Source organism: Betta splendens, chromosome 9 (genome assembly GCF_900634795.4).
Source record: "Betta splendens chromosome 9, fBetSpl5.4, whole genome shotgun sequence".
NCBI lineage: Eukaryota > Metazoa > Chordata > Actinopteri > Anabantiformes > Osphronemidae > Betta > Betta splendens.
The window spans coordinates 13,289,080-13,309,766 of NC_040889.2; the positions used below are offsets into that span (position 1 = coordinate 13,289,080).

The window sequence follows — 20,687 nt, forward strand, 5'->3', positions numbered from 1 at the left end:
TAATTAATGAGCCTGCTATGACTTTTACTGACTCCATAAACAGTCTTACACGTGGATGTTAATAGCGTAACCAGCCTGTAACCACACACTGAGCATCATGAGGAATCACAAACGCTGCGATAAATTTAGTTTCTCTATATTTACTGTCCAGCTTTTTACTGGATGAGGACACAACTGTGACTCACTGCTTTTATAGTAAACTTTAAATGGAGCAGTGGGTTTTTAAATAATGCTGGAACACGTGAGTTCCACTCAGCTTCACGTTGGCATAAAGTAAAGCAGGTTATTGGTTTATCTCCGTTATTTTTCGTTTCCCTTCTTTCCAACAGACTGTCTGCGGATGATGCCGCTTTACGAGCAGCTTTTCAGCCAGCTCTCGGCGTCCGCCTCCGCTCCGGAGCCTCTAAAAATACGCGGAGGTGTCACCGCGGGTCCGGGGCCAGGGCTGCGGGGGTCCGTCTGACCCCGCCCCCTGCCGCCGCCGCCCAATGAGCGGCGGGCGAGCGGTGCCCGGGCCGCCGTTGTATATGGTCACGGCGGGGACATTCCTGGGAGGCCAGCGCAGTGACGACGAGCCTCTTAAACCCCGACTCGCTGCTCCGCCGCAGTCCCTGCTTCTCCTGCCCGTCGACCCACTACTTGGTTCCGAGTTGGCCCGAAAGGAACAAACGGAGTCTTTCTCTGCCTTGAACTCGGTGGAGCGCGGAGCGTCACTCCCAGCGGGCCGGGCGCCTCTCCCCCGTCCTCTCGTTTTCCCAACTTCTCTTCTCTTCCCACTCGGATTTGTGCTATAAAAAGGCACCATGATGAAAAACAGCGGCTACTTGGAGCCGCAGCTCCTGCCTCCGCACTTCTACCAGAGCTCCGCCGACATCGAGGAGGAGGAGGAGGAGATGCCCGCCACCGAGAAGGACCTCGCGGAGGATGCTCCGTGGAAGAAGATCCAGCAGAACACGTTCACCAGGTGGTGCAACGAGCACCTGAAGGTCCTCAACAAGCGCATCAACGACCTGCAGAAGGACCTGAGCGACGGGCTCAAGCTGATCGGGCTGCTGGAGGTGCTGAGCCAGAAGAAGATGTACAGGAAGTATCACAGCAGACCCAACTTCAGGCAGATGAAGCTGGAGAACGTTTCTGTGGCGCTGGAGTTCCTGGAGAGGGAGCACATCAAACTGGTTTCCATCGGTAAGTGGTCAAACGACGCGAAACGTGCGTTCCAGGGGGGAGCCGCTTCACGGTGTTCACGTGGTGGCCGCCTAGTTGTGCCGAACAACCGGAACCAAGCACGCCGTTAGTGTGGCTGCTCTTTCTGTCACGAGGAGGTTCCCTTAAACGACCAGCAACGACTTCGGTTGTAAAGGTGGAACCACACGTTGCCTTCAGGACAAATTTCTGCTCAGAACAGAGCGCAACCTGGTTCATAACAAAACCAGAGAAGCTCCGTTGAAAATTAAACCTCGTTATTTCACTCATTGTCCGGGTGCAGCTTCAATGTGTGGAAGGTTCCTCTGCTTCCTGTTGGCTCGTGTTGGTGGTTCTGAATGGACGAGCGCTGACCAAGTGGATCTTTCCAGAAGGGTTCCCCCAGCGGATCAGATAACAAACATCCCAGTGTCGGACCTGATCGCTCCTCCTGATGGACCTGAGTCCAGACACGTGTTCATACTTGGACTTCATTCTGTGCCTGTGGAATCAGACACAGTACTTTTCATTTAAATGAAACTTTACATCCTAGATTTATTCAACAACTTTTCACTATAAATACCTCTTTCCAGTAAAGTGTTGAAAGTAAAAGCTTTAATGAAGGAGCAGCTCTAAAAGAATCAACCTCGTCGTTCCTGAACATTCCGGGAACTCTGGAACGACACAGAAGTCAACAGATGAGGAGGTGTTTGAGGAAAGGGAAGTATGTTGAGTGACGCCGGACAGTTGGACTGTGGGGGTCAAAGGAAGCTGCAGTCGGTACCTGCGCACGCTGGTCGGGTTCTGTGAGGCCTGGAGGGGGATCACGGGGCTGATTGATGGCACGACAGCTGGGCTCTGCTGTCGCTCCACCGACAGCTGCTGAAAATAGACTGGAGGGAGGAAACCAGCAGAGATCCAGCGAGGACAAGTCAGTTCAGACGGTTCTGATGGAAGCACCAGAACTTAGGGAGTTCTGGAAGTCTTGTCCACTTTGCTGTCACAAACATCCAGCGCCTGCTGCCAGAACAAACCCAGGTCACAGGTTCTGCTGACAAACATGGCACATAGAAACGAGACAGACGTAATGTGGATCACTGACTGGTCAGTGTGTCAGTAGTGCTGCTGAGAGATTAATTACTATTGTTACTTACTAGGAGAAAAGGCATCGGGTGAAGGACGTTACCTGGTGTCTGGACCAGAACCTTGTTTCGCAAGACGCTCTATGAACAGATCCCTGAGATGAACGAGCTCATGGTTTCAGCTCCAGCCGAGTTGGAGAGAACAGAGCTGCTGATGCTCTGTAACCATTAGAAGAGCTAGCGTAGCCCGGTACCGGTATGTTGTGGGTCATTGTGTCAGTCTCAGTGTAATGGTTAACATGTGTGGGAGCAGTCACGGCGCAGGAATGCTCGAATGAAGCCAGCGTCTCTGGGCTCAGACAGCTGATGAGCTCATGTTTCCTGCTGGAGGAACCGAGCGGCTGCCAGCGGCCTCTGGACCGGCACATGCACTCTGAAAGATGAGGAGTCCCTGCTGTGTGTCCTACACCTCCCAGAATGCATCTGGGTGAGGGCGACAGGATCACAGTGGTGACATCACATGTCTTCATCTACAGTCAGCAGTTTGATCAGCTGACTCACCAGCTGTGAGAGCTCTTCTGTCTTTATAGGTGTGAGCTGTGTGAGTGTCTCCAGGATAAACAGCTGATGATCACTCTGACTCTAGATTTGGTCTGAACCCGACCTGGTCCTCAAACTTAAAAACCTTTGGCTCCAAATGTCTCCCAGTGGCCTCACCTGCTGCGTCTCTAGAGGACCCTGTGCAGAATGTGCTACTGCACCAGTTCTGTAACCCGGTTTGGCTTCCTGTCCCTCTCAGCCTCATTCTAAACCCAGAACCGTCCTGACCCAGACTCGGTTCTCCAGCTTTAGTTTGATTGACAGTGTGAAAGCGGCCAGTGACATCCTGGAAGCAAACACCAACTCAGAAGTTTAATTCTTTCCCAGCGTCGTCGTGTCTCTTTCTGAGTATAACATCTCATGTTTCCTCCCCCGCAGACAGAAAGGCACTGAGGCCTTTCTATTCGGACTCCATTGTTTCAGCCTGTTTGTTTGGTAACCGTTGGCAACAAGCAGATGTTAATCAGGCGGAAGAGTTGAAAACACCAACATACATCAGTGAGTCTGGGTTGGACTGGTTCAGTCTCTGTCCTCGTGTAACGGCTCCACGCTTCTTTTCAGATTCTTCTGGAACAGGCCAGTTCTTTGTTCTGGTTCCAGATCCAGATCTGATCCTTCTCCTCACTGTGGCCAGAGCTGTAGCACATTAAACATCGGGAGCTGGGCTCACACAGGAAGCCGCTGTGTTCAGGGGTTTGCAGGCACATGTTCTCCTTCATCCTCACGTTCCCACATTGATGCTGTGGTCCAGGACCCGCTCGCAGATCCTGCTTCCTGAGGAAGGATTACAGCGATGCTCCGATCACGGCGGTTCCTGTCTGTCCGGTCTGGGCTAATGCACCCTGGCTTTCCTGAGTGCGTGTGTGTAGAAACAGCCTGAGCTCAGACAAGAAAATGTTCCATGTCGTATCACCCTCTGCAGCACGAGGAACCCACACTGGCTCTAATGGCTCAAGGTCTCTGTCTTTAGCTGCGTCTGTCCCACTGCTCATGCGAGGACGCTTCCCGTCCACAAGGACTTTACTCAGCTCTGATTAAAGAGGTTCTGTGAAGGTTCCTGGTTGGACCATCCGTCAGACACTGCATGTTACTGTGTCTACATATGTTTCCTATTTACTGACCTCATTCCTCTGCCCTAAGTGAAATGACATCATCCTGCAGCACCTTCACAGCACACACATTCGGACCGGTTCCATCAGATCGACGACGTTTCGCTGTGACTCTGAGCTCGACGTGAGCGTTACTGGGGAAGGTTCTGTTTCAGTCCGTGCAATCTCTGCCTTGTTGTGTTTCTACATTATGTACTTCACTCCTTGCTGTAAACAGAACAGAACCAGGATGAGTCCTCTAAAGGTCAGGTTCTGTTCTCCCGTCACTAGACATTGTTCATTATATCTGCACGTCTCCTCTCTGTCCCTCAGACTCTAAAGCCATCGTGGATGGGAACCTGAAACTGATCCTAGGTCTGATCTGGACCCTGATCCTTCACTACTCCATCTCTATGCCAATGTGGGAGGATGAGGATGATGAAGATGCCAAGAAACTGACCCCCAAACAGCGTCTGCTGGGCTGGATCCAGAACAAGGTGCCACAGCTCCCCATCACTAACTTCCACAGAGACTGGAGAGACGGCAAGGCGCTGGGAGCCCTGGTGGACAACTGTGCCCCTGGTAGGACCCACAACCCTGATATGTCACAGGCTGGACAGCCCAGAAAGGCTCATAAGTGTCTCTGTGACCTGCAGGTCTGTGTCCCGACTGGGAAACGTGGGATCCCAGCCAGCCAGTGGAAAACGCCAGAGAGGCCATGCAGCAGGCTGACGACTGGCTCGGTGTGCCACAGGTAGAGTCCTCGGTTCGCTGCGGGGCCCGTGCTCTTCACACTGTGACTGTCGTCTTCCTCCCTCTAGGTCATCGCTCCAGAGGAGATCGTTGACCCCAACGTGGACGAGCACTCTGTCATGACCTACCTGTCTCAGTTCCCTAAAGCTAAGCTGAAGCCTGGGGCCCCTCTGAGGGCCAAGACGCTGCACCCAAAGAGGGCCAAGGCCTTCGGACCAGGTGAGACTCACTCATTTAGTACATGCAACACTAGAGCTCAGCAGTGTCTCATCCCGTGAACTCAAGCCTCGTGACATGAGATGACCCTGTTACATCACTCACATGATGATCCTGAGGCAAATGCCCACATGACGGCGCTGGTTACTGAAAGGAACAAAGCCGCCTCACTTCCTCACACACAATAACCCCCAGGAACAGACGGTGGGGTCTGGGTGGTAACATACTGGTCCCTCTGATGCTCACAGAAAGGGCAGCCCCAGTTCTGAGCCTCTCCTCTCGTCTGGGCCTCAGGTATCGAACCTCGAGGTAACGTGGTCCTGAAACCAGCAGAGTTTCTGGTGGAGACGGTGGAGGCTGGACTGGGTGAGGTTCTGGTTTATGTGGAGGACCCAGAGGGACACACCGAGGAGGTGGGTGCACTATTCATCTCAGCACATCACAGTGAAATAGAACTGAAACCTTCATCTTCCATCAGGCGAGAGTCATCCCCAACAACGACCAGAACAGAACCTACGCTGTGGTGTACCTGCCCAAAGTGGAGGGGCTTCACAAGGTCAGAGTGTTCTGAAAGCCCATATGGGCCACGGTTCTGGGCTTCACTCCTCTGATTCTTCTCCCTTCAGGTGAAGGTGCTATTTGCTGGGCAGGACATTGACAGAAGCCCCTTCATGGTCCATGTTTCCAAGGCCATGGGTGACCCGACCAGAGTTCAGGCCCGTGGGCCGGGCCTGCAGGCAATGGGCAACGTGGCCAACAAACCCACATACTTTGACATTTACACGGCAGGTAACGGATCGACCCGACACTCATCATCACCAGCTGCTCACTGCTTCAGTCTGCAGCTTGTGTTGTGTTGTGTCCACCAGGAGCCGGTGCCGGAGACGTGTGCGTCATCATTGTGGATTCGAACGGCCGCAGGGACACAGTGGAGATTGTTCTGGAGAACAAAGGCGACAGTGTTTTCCGCTGCACCTATGTCCCCATCCTGGAGGGCCCTCACACCGTCTATGTGACCTTTGCTGGGCAGCAGATTCCCAGAAGCCCCTTCACCGTGAACATGTCCGAGGGTAGGGCCTGCACAGAAACTCCTTCAAATGAGTTTTAGATCCAAAGCTAATCCAGAGCTTCTGGTCCCTCCTCCTTCAACGTCCAACATCCTCCACCCTCAGCAATAACGTCTAGTCTGAGCTTAATGTTTGGCCCGACTCCAGTCCAGTCTGGGTCCGGTGGACTTGACTTACTGATGATGGTTCTGGCTCCTGACGTGGGGCTTTGTCTGCTCTGACTAGGCTCCATCTCTAGTTAATATCTGCTGTGTTGGAGAAGCTCCTGTTTGTCCTGACTTATTTATTTGGGAGCCATCTTTTAAGGGTTTGTCTAGTCGTGGCCTGTGGTGACCGGTGGATGGCTAATGCTGGGCCAGGCAGCGTGATACTAGCGCCTAGGTGACTGATTACACTTCTCACTGTAGATGTTGACGTGTCATTTGGACCTGCAGTAGAACTTGGCCCAGAGCTAGACTCTGGTTTGGGGCTTGGGATGTGACTGCTGAGTCCTGACTCTGACTGCTGGTCTGCTTGTCTGGGGCCTGTCTCTTTCTCCCTATGTCCAGATGTGTCATTACTGTTGTTCACTCCTTCACTTTCAGACAGCGACCCACCTCCTGGATCTCCGGTGCAGACTGTACTTCAGTCCGTACACTGCCCACCCTCAGACACAACAAGGAGAGCCCCCCCTCCAACTCCACCCAAACCCAGGCGACCAAGTTAGTACAGGCCAGGGCTGTGGGGGGTGCCTGGGGCCTGCCTGCGCTAGCCTGGTTTCCTTCCACCTCCACTCCGTCATCCCTGCCTCTGATTGCTTTGGACACTTTCCAGCTTTACAGCATGTGCAGCACTTCTTTCATCCTCTTCTACAACCAGACACAGTGAAAGTGGATCTGTGGATTCCTCTTTGGGTGGTGTCAGGGTTTAAGGACCTAGGGCTCCAAGCAAACACATGTAGCCTTAGCTAAGAATTAACTTAGAATCAGCAGATGTCAAAGCAACGTTGATAAATGCAGAAGAAGCTGAGCTGTGATGCTGCCCCCGCTGACAGACCAGCGTCCCTTTGGTGTCACTGAGTTTACCCTCAGGCATCAGGGACATTCAGACAGGCGCGAGCGTCAGCAGGACCGCAGGTCTGATCAAAGACTCATGATGCTCATGCACTAGCTTTGGGATTTCTTTCCTCCATTACTCAAATGTCAAACGTAATGTTTTAAATGTTAGGATCTTAGATTTTACTGAGCTTTTGACATGCCTGCATCATCATCATCATCATTATCATCATCATCACCATCATCACAAATGACACCTTTTTATTTTGTTCTGTCGTATGTCGACGGTTTGGACTCATCACTCTGGTTTCTTTTCACTTTTCTCTTCCAGCCTCAGCAAATTGCTTGGTCAGCTGACTAACCAATCAGAGAGTGTGTGTGTGTGTGTGTGTGTGTGTGTGTGTGTGTGTGTGTGTGTGTGTGTGTGTGTGTGTGTGTGTGTGTGTGTGTGTGTGTGTGTGTGTGTGTGTGTGTGTGTGTGTGTGTGTGCGTGTGCGTGTGCGTGTGCGTGTGCGTGCGGACTTTTGTCGTATTCACAGTTTGTTCTTTACATGAGTCAGGTTCTGGACAGAACCTTTGGATTCAAACTTTTGGGAAAGTGACTGAACTGGAACCAGTTATGTTGGAATCAAAAACCATCATATAGCTGTAATATGGAGAAGACAGGGTTGTTGTCATACTGAGTTATGTTCAACACAGTGTGTGAGGAGCTGGTGGACTCTAACCAGCAGCCTCCCAGTCTAACCAGTGTCCCATCTCTCCTTCTGATGGGTCCACACAGCTTGCAGCCCCAACGCCTGCAGGGCATCGGGTAGAGGTCTGCAGCCAAAGGGGCTGAGAGTCAAGGAGGTGGCAGATTTCAAGGTTTACACCAAAGGAGCCGGCAGCGGGGAGCTCAAAGTCAGCGTGAAGGGACCAAGTACAGTTTTTTGTTCTGTCACTTTGTTTAAGTCGCAGCTTTACATGACGGGCACGGCTAATGGGTTTCTTCCTGTGCAGAGGGTCAGGAGGAGCCGGTGAAGGTCCTGGAGATGGAAAACGGTCTGTATGAGTGTAACTACTACCCCATTAAGACGGGAAGGTACATGGTCAGCATCACCTGGGGAGGACACAGCATCCCACGCAGGTTGGACTTTGTGAATGATAAAGATATGTGTGTGTGTGTGTGTGTGTGTGTATGTGTGTGTGTGTGTGTGTGTGTGTGTGTGTGTGTGTGTGTGTGTGTGTGTGTGTGTGTGTGTGTGTGTGCGCGCGCATGTGTTGAAGCCACATTTAGATATTTGTGTCTGTCTTTAGCCCATTTGAAGTCCAGGTGAGTGAGGAGGTGGGATCCCAGAAGGTTCGGGCCTGGGGCCCAGGTCTGGAGACCGGCATGGTGGGGAGGAGTGCTGACTTTGTGGTGGAGGCCATCGGGACAGAGGTGGGAACTTTGGGTACGTGGAAACAACAGCAGCAGGGGTTTTCTGTGTGTAAGTGTGGTCGGAGGAGAGGTGGGGCTCAGATGTGACTCAACCTGTCTCTCTGCAGGCTTCTCCATCGAGGGTCCTTCCCAGGCCAAGATAGAGTGTGATGACAAAGGCGACGGCTCCTGTGATGTTCGCTACTGGCCGACTGAGCCGGGGAACTACGCCGTCCACGTCATATGCGACGATGAGGACATCAAGGACAGTCCCTTCATGGCCCATGTCCTGCCTGCTGCCATCGACGTCTTCCCAGAGAAGGTTGGACACTTTGGTCTTGTGTGTCTGTCTCCGGTCGCAACACGCTGGGGTGAACGTGCTGGTTTCTGCAGGTGAAGTGTTTCGGGCCTGGTCTGGAGCCTCTGGGCTGCATCGTCAACAAAGCTGCCGATTTCACCATTGACACCCACGGAGCCGGCAGAGGAGAGCTCAAGCTCTACGCTCAGGTGGAAACCCATCAGTGAGCTTCAAACCATGCTGCTTCTAACACTGCAGACCAATGAGACGTGTTTGTGCTTTCAGGATGCAGAAGGTTTCCCCATTGACATCCAGATGAGCGACAACGGAGACAGTACCTACTTCTGCGTCTACGTTCCCACCAAGCCGATCAAACACACCATCATCGTCACCTGGGGGGAAGTCAATGTGCCCACCAGCCCTTTCAGGGTAAAACACCGCTAACGCTGGACATGAGAGCCAGAACCTGCACCTGTCAATGACAGGATGCTTTCTGAGCCTCTTTTGTTCTAAAAATGCTTAAAAATAAGAGAACCATATAGGAGTCACTGCATCTGTAGAACCAGAAACTGAGCGGAACACAGTGGTAAGAAGCTGAAGCCAGCTGCTGCCAAAAGGCAAACGCCTGAAGATGGAAGCAGATGTGTCCTTCTGTGTTGTTCAGCTGTATCCACTGAGGGGAGGAGAGCTAGCTGTTTAGACTGACTGTCTGTGTGTGTGCTGTGTGTCAGGTCACTATTGGAGAAGGAAGTCATCCGGAGAACGTGAAGGTTTATGGCCCGGGTGTGGAGAACACAGGACTGAAGGCCAACGAGCCCACGTACTTCACGGTGGACTGCAGCGAGGCCGGGCAGGGTGAGCCTGGTTCCAGTGAGCTGCTCTCTGCTGCTTACTGCTACTTTAGTTTAGCTTTGATATGTCTCTTGTAGGTGACGTGAGCATCGGGATCAAGTGTGCTCCAGGTGTGGTCGGACCGGCGGAGGCCGACATCGATTTTGACATCATCAAAAATGATAACGACACGTTCACAGTTAAATACACGCCTCCGGGTCCGGGTCAGTACACCATCATGGTTCTGTTTGCCGACCAGGTAAGAACACATGCAGGTGAACTGCATCTGACAGGAAGTTCTGCTGAAACATGATGATGACTCACCTTGACTTACTGACTTACTTGACTCATCTAACCTTGATACAGGAAATACCCATCAGCCCCTTCAGAATAAAGGTGGAGCCGTCACACGACGCAGCTAAAGTCAGAGCAGAAGGACCAGGACTCAACAAGATGGGTGAGCGGGAAATACTGCAAACAGTACACAGGTCTACTGTACAAGTACTGCAAACACAGTTATACCATACAAGTACTGTTTGCAGTACTTGTATGGTCTAACTATATTGTAGCAGTACTTGCGATTGTATCGACCGTACTCATGTCTGAACTGACAGCGTTTTCTTGTCAGGTGTTGAAGTGGCCAAACCGACTCACTTCACCATTTACACTAAAGGAGCGGGTAAAGCTGAACCCGAGGTCCATTTTACTGCAGCAGCCACAGGCGATGCCGTCCGAGACTTTGAGGTCATCGACAACCACGACTACTCATACACCGTCCGCTACACAGCGGCGCAGCAGGTGAGGCCCCGCCCCCAGTCACAGGTGTGTCATCATGAGCTGATGAACCTGGGCTCACCGGTCTGTCTCATCAGGGGAACATGTCCATCACTGTGTGCCACGGAGGAGACCCCATCCCCAAAAGCCCATTTCATGTGGTTGTGGCCCCCCCACTGGACCTCACCATGGTCCAAATTCAGGGGCTGAACAACAGTAAGAATAAGGCTTCGTCCTGGGGATTTTATTTTGGAGGAACAGGAGAAAGTGATAATGATTCTTCTACCAATTCATGGTAACTGTACTGAAGCTGGGCGTTTGTTGTGTCCTGTGTTTTAAGAAGTGGACGTTGGGAAGGATCAGGACTTCACCATCAGTACTCGAGGAGCTGGAGGCCAGGGGAACCTGGATGTGAAGATCACGTCCCCGTCACGTCGGCCCATCCCCTGTAAGCTGGAGTCGGGCACAGCCAACGAGCTTCACACTGTGAAGTACATCCCGCCTGAGGAGGGTCCGTACAGAGTGGACATCAGCTACGACGGGAACCCCGTCCCAGGAAGTCCATTTACTGTGGAGGGCATCATGCCGCCCGACCCGTCAAAGGTGAGAATTGCTGAAGACGGACTCATATTAATGAAACGTCCCTGTATTCATCTAGCTTCACCTCAAGAAAACAACCAGAACCTATACCAACAAGGCCAAACCGGTTCCAGATCCACTGTGCCCAGTATCTGAAACTTAAATTTGATGCAGCTCTGAAAACAAAAATATTGAGAAGCGGGAGTTATGGTTTGATGTTGAGTGGAGATCAGCTCTGACAGATGACAGACTGAGCTTCAGGGTTCAGGTTGAACTGAGGCCTTGGGCCCAGTAAATGGTTCTGCTCTAATAAGACTGTGTCCCAGGTAAATGCATCTTAAGTGTGGTTATTAGGGAGCTTGCCTCAAACCAAAATGATGAACCTAACTCGAGTGTCTCCGACCTGAACCCCACAGGTACGAGCTTATGGTCCAGGACTTCAGGGTGGTGTTGTGGGCCAACCTGCCCCATTTGCCATTGACACAAAGGGAGCTGGTACTGGTGGTCTGGGCCTGACGGTGGAGGGACCTTGCGAGGCCAAGATCGAATGTCAGGACAACGGCGACGGCTCGTGCTCCGTGTCATACCTGCCCACGGAGCCCGGCGAGTACACCATTAACATCCTGTTTGCAGAGCAGCACATCCCCGGTTCTCCCTTCAAGGCCGCGGTCCAGTCGGCCTTCGACCCTAATAAGGTGACGGCCAGTGGCCCCGGTCTGGAGCGAGGTAAAGTCAACGAGGTTGGGTCGTTCACTGTGGACTGCTCCAAAGCCGGTGAAGCGGAGCTCACCATAGAGATCATCTCAGACTCCGGAGCCAAAGCCGAAGTTCACATCCAGAACAACAGCGACGGGACCTACTCCATTACCTACATCCCCCAGTTCCACGGCATGTACACCATCACCATCAACTACGGAGGACACACCGTGCCGAAGTTCCCTACCCGACTGCAGGTGGACCCGGCCGTGGACACCAGCGGAGTCAAAGTCTACGGGCCAGGAGTAGAACCCAGAGGTTAGGAACCTGTCAAAGTCTCCTCAGTTAGAGTGAGCGTTAGCTAAAGAGCAGTAAGCACAGGTCCGACGCCCTCTACTTTTTAAATGATCTCACCAACCTTCCCCTCAGTGAGTGTAATTGATGTAAGTGATGGTTGGACTTTGACCTGGGGCTCATGTCCCGGGACTGACCGGTTGACTCAGTGGCCTCCTGGACCCCACAGCGCAGGCTGTACTGTGTAGCGCATAGGCTGCAGCTATTGCACACGCTCAGTAGATGGTTCTGTTGTGTGGACGTGGACTTTTACTGTAGTACTTATGCAGGGAGTTATGAGCTACAGTGAGTACAGAAGGAAACCAGAAGTCAGAAGCGATCAAACCACACTCAGTCACGTAGCTGCGGATTATTGAGTTTGGTCTCTGGGAACGTATGAACGACATCCTGCTGTGGTCGGCACTAAATGCTCGTCTGCTCTCAGGTGTCCTGAAGGAAGTGACCTCCCACTTCACTGTGGACGCTCGCGCCCACTGTAAGAGCGGCGGCAGCCACGTCAAGACCTGCATCTCCAACCCGTCAGGGGCCAACACCGACGCCTACACCACTGACAAGGGAGACGGGACGTACCGCGTGGAGTACACGCCCTACGAGGACGGTGAGTCTCATAGCCACGATCTCAGCAGCACCGCAGGAGAGGCTGCATCATAACAGCCGCTAAAGCTCTACGTTGCTTTTTCAGGTTTGCATCTGATTGAAGTTTTGTTTGATGACTTGATGGTGCCAAAGAGTCCATTCCACGTATTGGTGACTGAGGGTTGTGATCCCAGTCGGGTCCGAGCCTACGGTCCCGGTCTAGAGGAAGGTCTGGTCAACAGACCGAACCGCTTCACCGTTGAGACCAGGTGATTGGTCTGGATTAATTCATGCTGGTTCATGTCTGTGCTGTCCTGGTCTGTCACTGCTCTGTTCTCCTTAGGGGCGCCGGCACCGGCGGTCTTGGTCTGGCCATCGAGGGTCCATCTGAAGCTAAGATGTCGTGCAAGGACAACAAGGACGGCAGCTGCAGTGTGGAGTACTTCCCCTTCACTCCTGGAGAGTATGACGTGAACATCAGCTTTGGAGGCTTACCTATCCCAGGTAGAGGACCCTGCTCATACAACCCAGACTGCCGTGTTCTTCGTGATCTCCATACTACTCTGTGTTGCAGGGAGCGCATTCCGTGTCCCTGTACGAGAGCTGGTCGATCCCAGTAAGGTGAAATGTTCAGGCCCAGGTTTGGGAAGCGGAGTCCGAGCTCACGTTCCTCAGACCTTCTTGGTGGACACCAGCAAGGCCGGGGTGGCCCCCCTGGAGGTGCAGCTCTATGGACCCACAGGTAAGAGCAAATTAGGATGCTGAAGTCTGCCGGTTCTGGATGAGGCAGTCCAGCCTCTGAAGCTGGTTCTGAGAGCTTGCTGAATCCACATTTATCGTATCACTGAGTGTCTGTGAATGTGTTGCTCTTCAGGTGTGACTGAGCCAATCAGCATCACTGACAACGGAGACGGGACCCACACTGTCAACTACACTCCAGCCAGCGATGGCCCATACACGCTGTGCGTGAAGTATGCCGAGCAGGAGGTGCCCTGCAGGTCGGTGCTGCTGAAGCCCAGCTTGAGATGATGTCATTGATTCAGTTCCAACTCTAAACCAGTTCCAGTCCTACTGATTTGGGTCTTCTCCTGCAGTCCCTTTAAGATCAAGACGTTACCGGCTCACGATGCCAGTAAGGTTCGAGCCAGTGGTCCGGGTCTGAATGCCTCTGGGGTTCTTGCCAGTCTGCCAGTTGAGTTCACCATTGATGCCCGACATGCTGGAGAAGGGCTGCTAACGGTCCAGATCCTGGTGAGTCCCAGTGGATCCAGCCACAGAACCAGGTCTATAAGGTGATCTAGGTCTGTGTGTAACAGTGTCATTTTACGGGACGGTAGAACCTGTTACTGTGTCTGCTCCACCATTAACTGGGTCACAGACACAGCTTAGTGTCTGTCACTGGTCTGTTCCACTGTTGGAGCCCTTTACTGTTGCTGCAGGGTCCCGATGGGTGCAGGCAAGAGGCCTCGCTGTTTGCGGAGGACTGGGGCAGGAGGGTTTGGGAGACTCATATTGTAAAGAAAACCATCCCCTTCAGTAGGAGGAGAGGCTGCGTAAGGCCTGCACGCCTTCCTTGTCTCCTCTAACCCCCCCTCCCTCCCCCTCATATCCTTGCCCATTCTTTAGATAAGCCAGGAATCTCCTTTACACAGGAAAGGATGGGATCAGTAAGCTGTCCTGTGGCGCCCTCTACTGGCCAAGGACAGCAACTAAGGGCAGGATCAGTTCCTAGGTGCCCCTCTTTGTCTAACATGCTAACATGCAGGTGTGGTATTCAGTTGTCCTTTAACCGAGCACTCCATCCAGCGTTACACCCTCTCTGAAGTGAGTACTGTGAGACCACTGGTCTCAAACCACCAGGAGTGTTCACAGCATCTGGCACCGTTGGTGAACGTTCCCGTTGGTCAATGACGGCAATGTGTCGGTGCTAATCATAACAACAAACTGGCCCTAGTGAATGCTATGTGCTTCCATGTCAGGCTGATCAGTGCTGCTTCTTCATACTGGTGATGTGCTTCCTCCTGCCCTGTGATCATTTCTAGGTCCAGGTCTAATCTCTAAAAAACTCCTAAAATGGCGGATGTCAGGAGTCCGCTGATGGCCGGTCTGTCCCTGTAGAGTAGAGCCGAGCTGTAGATTCATAACTCCTCACCTCTTTACAAACATGTCTCCTGTTACTCTGCCTGACTCCCTGTCTGCTTTGGTTCAGGACCCAGAGGGAAAACCCAAGAAGGCGAACATCAGAGACAACAGAGACGGGACCTACACGGTGTCCTACATCCCCGACATGACGGGACGGTACACCATCACCATCAAATACGGAGGAGACGAGATCCCGTACTCGCCGTACCGCATCCACGCCCTGCCCACCGGAGATGCCAGCAAATGTCTGGTCACAGGTGGGAAATGCGTCAGTCAGCGTTCGAGTGGAGCAGATCCGCCTTCAGGCGCTGACACTCTTCTTGTCTTTTACAGTGTCGATCGGAGGACACGGGCTGGGTGAGTACAGGGTCACAGCCCCTTACTGGCATCAACTACAGTTTGGTAGCAGTGATGCTTTCACACATCACACTGAACTCTACACATAACCAGCATTATTCCTAAAATGCAGCTTAACTGTGCGTTTCCCATCAGGATCGGGATTCGGTCCGACCATCCAGATCAGAGAGGAAACCGTCATCACGGTCGATGCAAAGGCAGCTGGGAAAGGTAAAGTCACCTGTAAGGTGTCGACTCCTGACGGAGCAGACCTGGATGTGGACGTGGTGGAGAACGCAGACGGGACCTTTGATATTTACTACACTGCTCCGGAGCCTGGAAAATACGTCATAACCATCCGGTTCGGAGGGGAGCACATTCCCAACAGCCCGTTCCACGTGGTGGTGAGTCAGCGCCCGTCTGTCTGGAGCGAGGTTCCATGAGGCCTCTGTCAGAGCGGGACCGTTGGATCCAAACCGAACTGTAACTAATCAGCAGATGGTGCAGGACTGTGTGAGATGTGTTAACCTGTTAAAGCTGCGTCTCTACCTGAACATAAAGCACTAACCAGCGTGTGGATGTGGGTTTGTGCATGTGTGTGTTGTTCCCCGTCAGGCCAGAGGAGCCGTGTGAGCAGCTCCAGCTCCAGCAGCCGTTAACCAGCGCTGCGCCACTTACACGCGTAATAACAGGCCTCATTCCCTGACAGACGCTGCATGTTCCCTCTGCATGATCTACTAACGCAGCCATGTCCCAGCTGAGGTGTGAGTATTCTTCTCTGGATTCAGTCCAACCCGCTGCTTGTCTTCTTTTTAGTCAGTGCTGATACATAACCTGGTGTCAGACTGGTTCCACAGCCCAGCTTCAGTTAACGGCCTCTCCTCTGGTCCTGGTGCAGGCCACCGACGAGCCCATCGGGCCCATGGATGGGATGGAGCCCGTCCTCCGCCCCTTCAGCCTGGTGATTCCCTTCACTGTGCAGAAAGGAGAGATCACGGGTAGGCGTCCAGCTACTAGCACACTAATGCTCTGGAAGCTGGAGGTGGTTGCTTGATCTATGTGCAACGTGTCCAGGTGACGTGCGAACGCCATCCGGTGGAACCGCTTGTCCTTACATCACTGACAACAAGGACGGCACCATCACAGTGAAATATTCCCCCACTGAACGAGGGCTGCATGAGATGGACATCAAATATGACGGCACCCACATCCCAGGTGCGTGTAGTAGCTGCTTCAAGTCGACCTGAATCTGTATCAGGTCCAGTCCAAGGCTTCCTGTGTCAGAGCTGATGTGTTGTTGAGGCCCCAGTGTATTTGAACCTTTGTCATGTCCTGTTGCTTTGCAGGAAGTCCACTTCAGTTCTATGTTGACGCCATCAACAGCGGCCACGTGACTGCGTATGGGCCTGGCCTGAGCCACGGCACCGTGAACAGTCCCGCCACCTTCACTATTGTGACTAAAGACGCTGGAGAAGGTATTGGTAGCACCGTGTACAGCCCATGTCCACGTACTCTGCGGTAGAGCCACTTTGGTGTCCCCCCCCTCTCTGCAGGAGGTCTGTCCCTGGCTGTGGAGGGTCCATCTAAAGCAGAGATCAGCTGTAAGGACAACAAAGACGGGACGTGCACCGTGTCCTACCTGCCCACCGCACCCGGAGATTACAACATCATTGTTAAGTTTGATGACAAGCACATCCCTGGCAGCCCCTTCTCCGCCAGGATCACAGGTGTGATGCTCCTCCAGAGCTGAACTCTAACGCTTTCTGTAGCCAGAGGGCGCTGAGCTGAGCCTGTAGCCTGGTAAAGGCCTCACAACTAGTCTGATGTTCAACTCAGGAAACATTCAAAACACAAAGCAGCAGGTTTTAAAACGTTGAAGTAGCTCATTGTTGACCCGTTGGTTCTGATTGCTCTTGTTTAACGAGTTTGACTTCCAGGTGACTACTCCATGAGGACGTCTCGGCTAAACGTTGGCACGGCCACGGACGTGTCCTTAAAGATCACGGAAACGGACCTGAGCAGCCTGGTGGCGACCATCAGAGCGCCGTCCGGACACGAGGAGCCGTGTCTACTCAAGAGGCTTCCCAACAGACACATCGGTGGGTAGCAGTCCTCCGCTCCCGACTCCTCTCTGGGTTGTGACTCACTCCTCCTTGTCTCCTGTAGGCATCTCCTTTACGCCGAAGGAAGTGGGCGAACATGTGGTCAGTGTGAAAAAGAACGGCAAACATGTGACCAACAGTCCTTTCAAGATCATGGTGGGTCAGTCAGAGATTGGAGACGCCAGTAAGGTGAAGGTGTGCGGTCAGGGGCTGGTGGAGGGACACACCTTCGAGGTGGCAGAGTTTATCGTGGACACCAGGAACGCAGGTAAGAACCAGACTCACTAGATTGTCTGAAATAAGGTCAGCTACCAGACGCTGCAGTAGACGACCGCGTCCCTGCTGCAGGTTACGGAGGTCTGGGTTTGTCCATCGAGGGTCCCAGTAAAGTGGACATTAACTGTGAGGACGTGGAGGACGGGACGTGTAAAGTCACCTACTGCCCGACTGAACCTGGAAACTACATCATCAATATCAAGTTTGCTGACCAGCATGTACCAGGTGCATGTAACAGACACACACTTTCCTCCTGCGGTTCTATAGTTTGTCATAAACAGCGTTTTTTCCCCAACAGGAAGCCCGTTCACAGTGAAAGTGTTTGGCGAAGGCCGGATGAAGGAGAGCATCACCAGGAGGCGCCAGGCTCCATCCATCGCTACTGTGGGAAGCACCTGTGACCTTAACCTCAAGATACCAGGTGAGTTCTGAGCCTCAGTGCTGCTCCCGTCTGCAGCCGACCCTCCACTTCCTACTCCTCACCTGCTGCTCTCTGTCTCAGGCAACTGGTTCCAGATGGTCTCTGCTCAAGAGCGCCTGACTCGGACCTTCACGCGCAGCAGCCACACCTACACTCGCACGGAGAGGACAGAGATCAGTAAAACACGGGGGGGAGAGACCAAGAGGGAGGTCCGAGTGGAGGAGAGCACGCAGGTGGGGGGAGACCCGTTCAAAGATGTGTTTGGGGGTTTCCTGGGACGAGAGAGTCTGAGCGGCTTCAGCAGCAGCCGACCGCAGGACGGTGCGTGTGTTTCTGGCTCATCTAGTTCAGCTGTGAAGTGATTAGTTCTGTTCAGTTCTGGATCCGAGGCTACCGGGTTGCACTGACCACATGTGATACTACATACTGATCCCTCCTCAGGTGAGGCCAGTAACCAGGAGATGACGGCTCAGGTGACAAGTCCTGGTGGAAAGACGGAGAATGCAGAGATCATAAAAGGAGAAGAGAGCACCTACAGCGTGCGCTTCATCCCTCAGGAGATGGGAGCTCACACAGTCAATGTGAAATACCAGGGCCAGCATGTCCCTGGGAGCCCGTTCCAGTTCACTGTGGGGCCCCTAGGAGAGGGAGGGGCCCACAAGGTCCGAGCAGGAGGAACCGGGTTGGATCGAGGAGTGGCTGGGATCCCAGGTGGGCTTTATGAAATCACAAATGGTCCCAGTTATGTCACGTCATGTACTGGACGAGATCAAGACAAATGTGTTGTTGTTTTTCAGCTGAGTTCAGCATCTGGACCAGAGAAGCTGGAGCTGGAGGCCTCTCCATCGCTGTGGAGGGACCCAGCAAGGCTGAGATCACCTTTGAGGACAGGAAGGATGGATCCTGTGGCGTGGCCTACGTGGTGCAGGAGCCTGGTGAGGTTTACAGACATGAGGAAGAAGACACCCCACGTAGTGAGAATACAATGTTCATGTTTACCCTGTCGTCGTCTCCAAGGTGATTACGAGGTTTCCATTAAATTCAACGACGAGCACATCCCAGACTCTCCGTTCATCGTCCCCATCGCCACGTTATCTGACGACGCCCGTCGTCTCACCATCAGCAGCCTGCAGGTGAGAGCTCTGCTGGTCAAACCTGAGGAACGGGCCCAGAGAACTGCCAGGTTCTAACCCTCCGCCTTCCTCTGCTCTTCAGGAGATGGGTCTGAAGGTGGGACAGGAGGCCTCCTTTGCTGTGCAGCTGAACGGAGCCCGAGGTCTGATTGATGCAAAGATCCACACGCCTTCAGGGGCCATAGAGGAGTGTTACATCTCTGAGCTGGACAGCGGTGAGTGTGGGAAGACGTGGAGGTTGTGAATCGCTGGTGAGCCAGGTCTCATCTCATGTTGTGTCTACAGACCAGTATGCCGTCAGGTTTATCCCAAGGGAAAACGGAGTTCACTCCATCCACGTCCGCTTCAATGGGAGCCACGTTCCTGGCAGCCCCTTCAAGATCAGGGTGGGGGAACCTGGACAAGTTGGGGATCCTGGAATGGTGTCTGCGTTTGGACCAGGACTGGAGGGAGGAACAACAGGTAAGACCTCAGCCTCCTGTCAAAGCACTCGCTGAGAACGTTCTGCTGCTGACTGGGCCCATCTCTCTCAGGCGTGGCCTCAGACTTTATGGTGAACACGTGCAATGCGGGCTCAGGGGCTCTGTCTGTGACCATCGACGGGCCGTCCAAAGTCAAGATGGACTGTCAGGAGTGTCCTGAGGGCTACACGGTCTCATACACACCCATGGCTCCAGGCAGCTACCTGATCTCCATCAAGTACGGAGGACCCCAGCACATCGTCGGCAGCCCTTTCAAAGCCAAAGTGTCAGGTGGGTCAGGGGGCCGCTACCGGCGCGGTCACACTCAGGGTTTAATGCAGCCATTCTGGACTCTCACTGCGGCTCCTCTGTGTCAGGGCCTCGTCTGTCCGGCGGCCACAGCCTGCATGAGACGTCCTCTGTCCTCGTGGAAACCGTCACCAAGTCGTCGGCGGTGGGCGGGGCCTTGACCTCCTTACCCAAGTTCTCCTCGGACGCCAGCAAGGTGATCTCCAGAGGCGCCGGTCTGTCGAAAGCCTTCATCGGTCAGAAGAACATGTTCACGGTCGACTGCAGCAAAGCAGGTGAGGAGCTGCGGGAGACATCACCAGCTCTGTCCTCTTCTCCTCACTCACTGGTTCCTCTGCCTTTGGCTCTGCAGGCACCAACATGCTGATGGTCGGTGTCCACGGGCCCAAGGCGCCCTGCGAGGAGGTGTACGTCAAACACGTGGGGAACAGGATGTACAATGTGACGTACACCGTCAAGGAGCAGGGCAGCTACATCCTGATGGTGAAATGGGGCGACGACAGTGTCCCCGGCAGCCCCTTCCACGTCACGGTGCCTTAGGGCCGGCTCGTCACGGCCTTCTCTGACTGACACGCCTCTGTCTGCACCAGCACAGGACCCTCCTGCACCCACTGGCCCGCAGCAGCTGAGGTGGAGCCCACGTCGCCTCCACTGAGGACAAATGTTGCTATAAACCAGGGTCTCGGAGGTCCATCCGTGGTCTTCGGGTGCAGCTAGAACAGCAGCTGTTTTCTTACACCATAATGTGACTGTTCGCTCTGCCTGCGATTTATTTATTCTCGGAGCTTTTCCCTCATTGATTGACGGTCTTATTGTTGAGCATGTGACGGAGTTGATGTTTCTTTTCTGGATAGTTAGAGGTTCCAGTGCAGCGAGACAACCACTGTTGCTATGACACATTTTATAGTGATTTTATATGCATCAAAAACTGGTTAATGAAATAAATCGGCCTTGTTTGGCCTAACCTGCCACAGGAAA

General features: G+C 53.3%; 1 protein-coding gene and 1 long non-coding RNA gene across 3 annotated transcripts; one reads left to right on the forward strand and one right to left on the reverse strand.

Moving 5' to 3' along the window:
• Positions 1–124: 124 nt before the first annotated feature.
• LOC114861963 (uncharacterized) lies at positions 125–4,291 on the reverse strand. Its single transcript, XR_003786909.2, has 3 exons — positions 1,967–4,291; positions 1,766–1,856; positions 125–1,684 (listed from the first exon to the last, which is right to left on the reverse strand). It is a non-coding gene; the product is annotated as an uncharacterized LOC114861963 (long non-coding RNA).
• Positions 236–20,687, forward strand: LOC114861952 (filamin-C-like). Of its 2 annotated transcripts, XM_029161716.3 has the most exons (48): positions 236–1,185; positions 4,286–4,534; positions 4,609–4,706; positions 4,774–4,924; positions 5,216–5,334; positions 5,400–5,477; positions 5,548–5,710; positions 5,791–5,991; positions 6,573–6,689; positions 7,804–7,941; positions 8,022–8,148; positions 8,319–8,455; positions 8,550–8,743; positions 8,815–8,928; positions 9,005–9,148; positions 9,451–9,574; positions 9,649–9,809; positions 9,917–10,007; positions 10,179–10,348; positions 10,423–10,540; positions 10,665–10,927; positions 11,320–11,917; positions 12,378–12,551; positions 12,636–12,798; positions 12,873–13,033; positions 13,104–13,271; positions 13,404–13,527; positions 13,624–13,780; positions 14,739–14,928; positions 15,005–15,028; positions 15,164–15,411; positions 15,906–16,005; positions 16,082–16,222; positions 16,354–16,482; positions 16,561–16,734; positions 16,945–17,106; positions 17,174–17,377; positions 17,458–17,610; positions 17,684–17,806; positions 17,888–18,127; positions 18,248–18,517; positions 18,604–18,741; positions 18,824–18,939; positions 19,022–19,154; positions 19,225–19,401; positions 19,473–19,691; positions 19,778–19,984; positions 20,062–20,687. In XM_029161716.3, exons 1-48 carry the CDS (start codon positions 804–806, stop codon positions 20,247–20,249), a joined length of 8,220 nt encoding a protein of 2,739 aa, XP_029017549.1. In that variant the 5' UTR covers positions 236–803; the 3' UTR covers positions 20,250–20,687. The 2 variants fall into 2 exon arrangements, with proteins under 2 accessions (XP_029017549.1, XP_029017551.1); XM_029161718.3 differs by lacking the exon at positions 6,573–6,689 and having other exon boundaries at positions 237–1,185.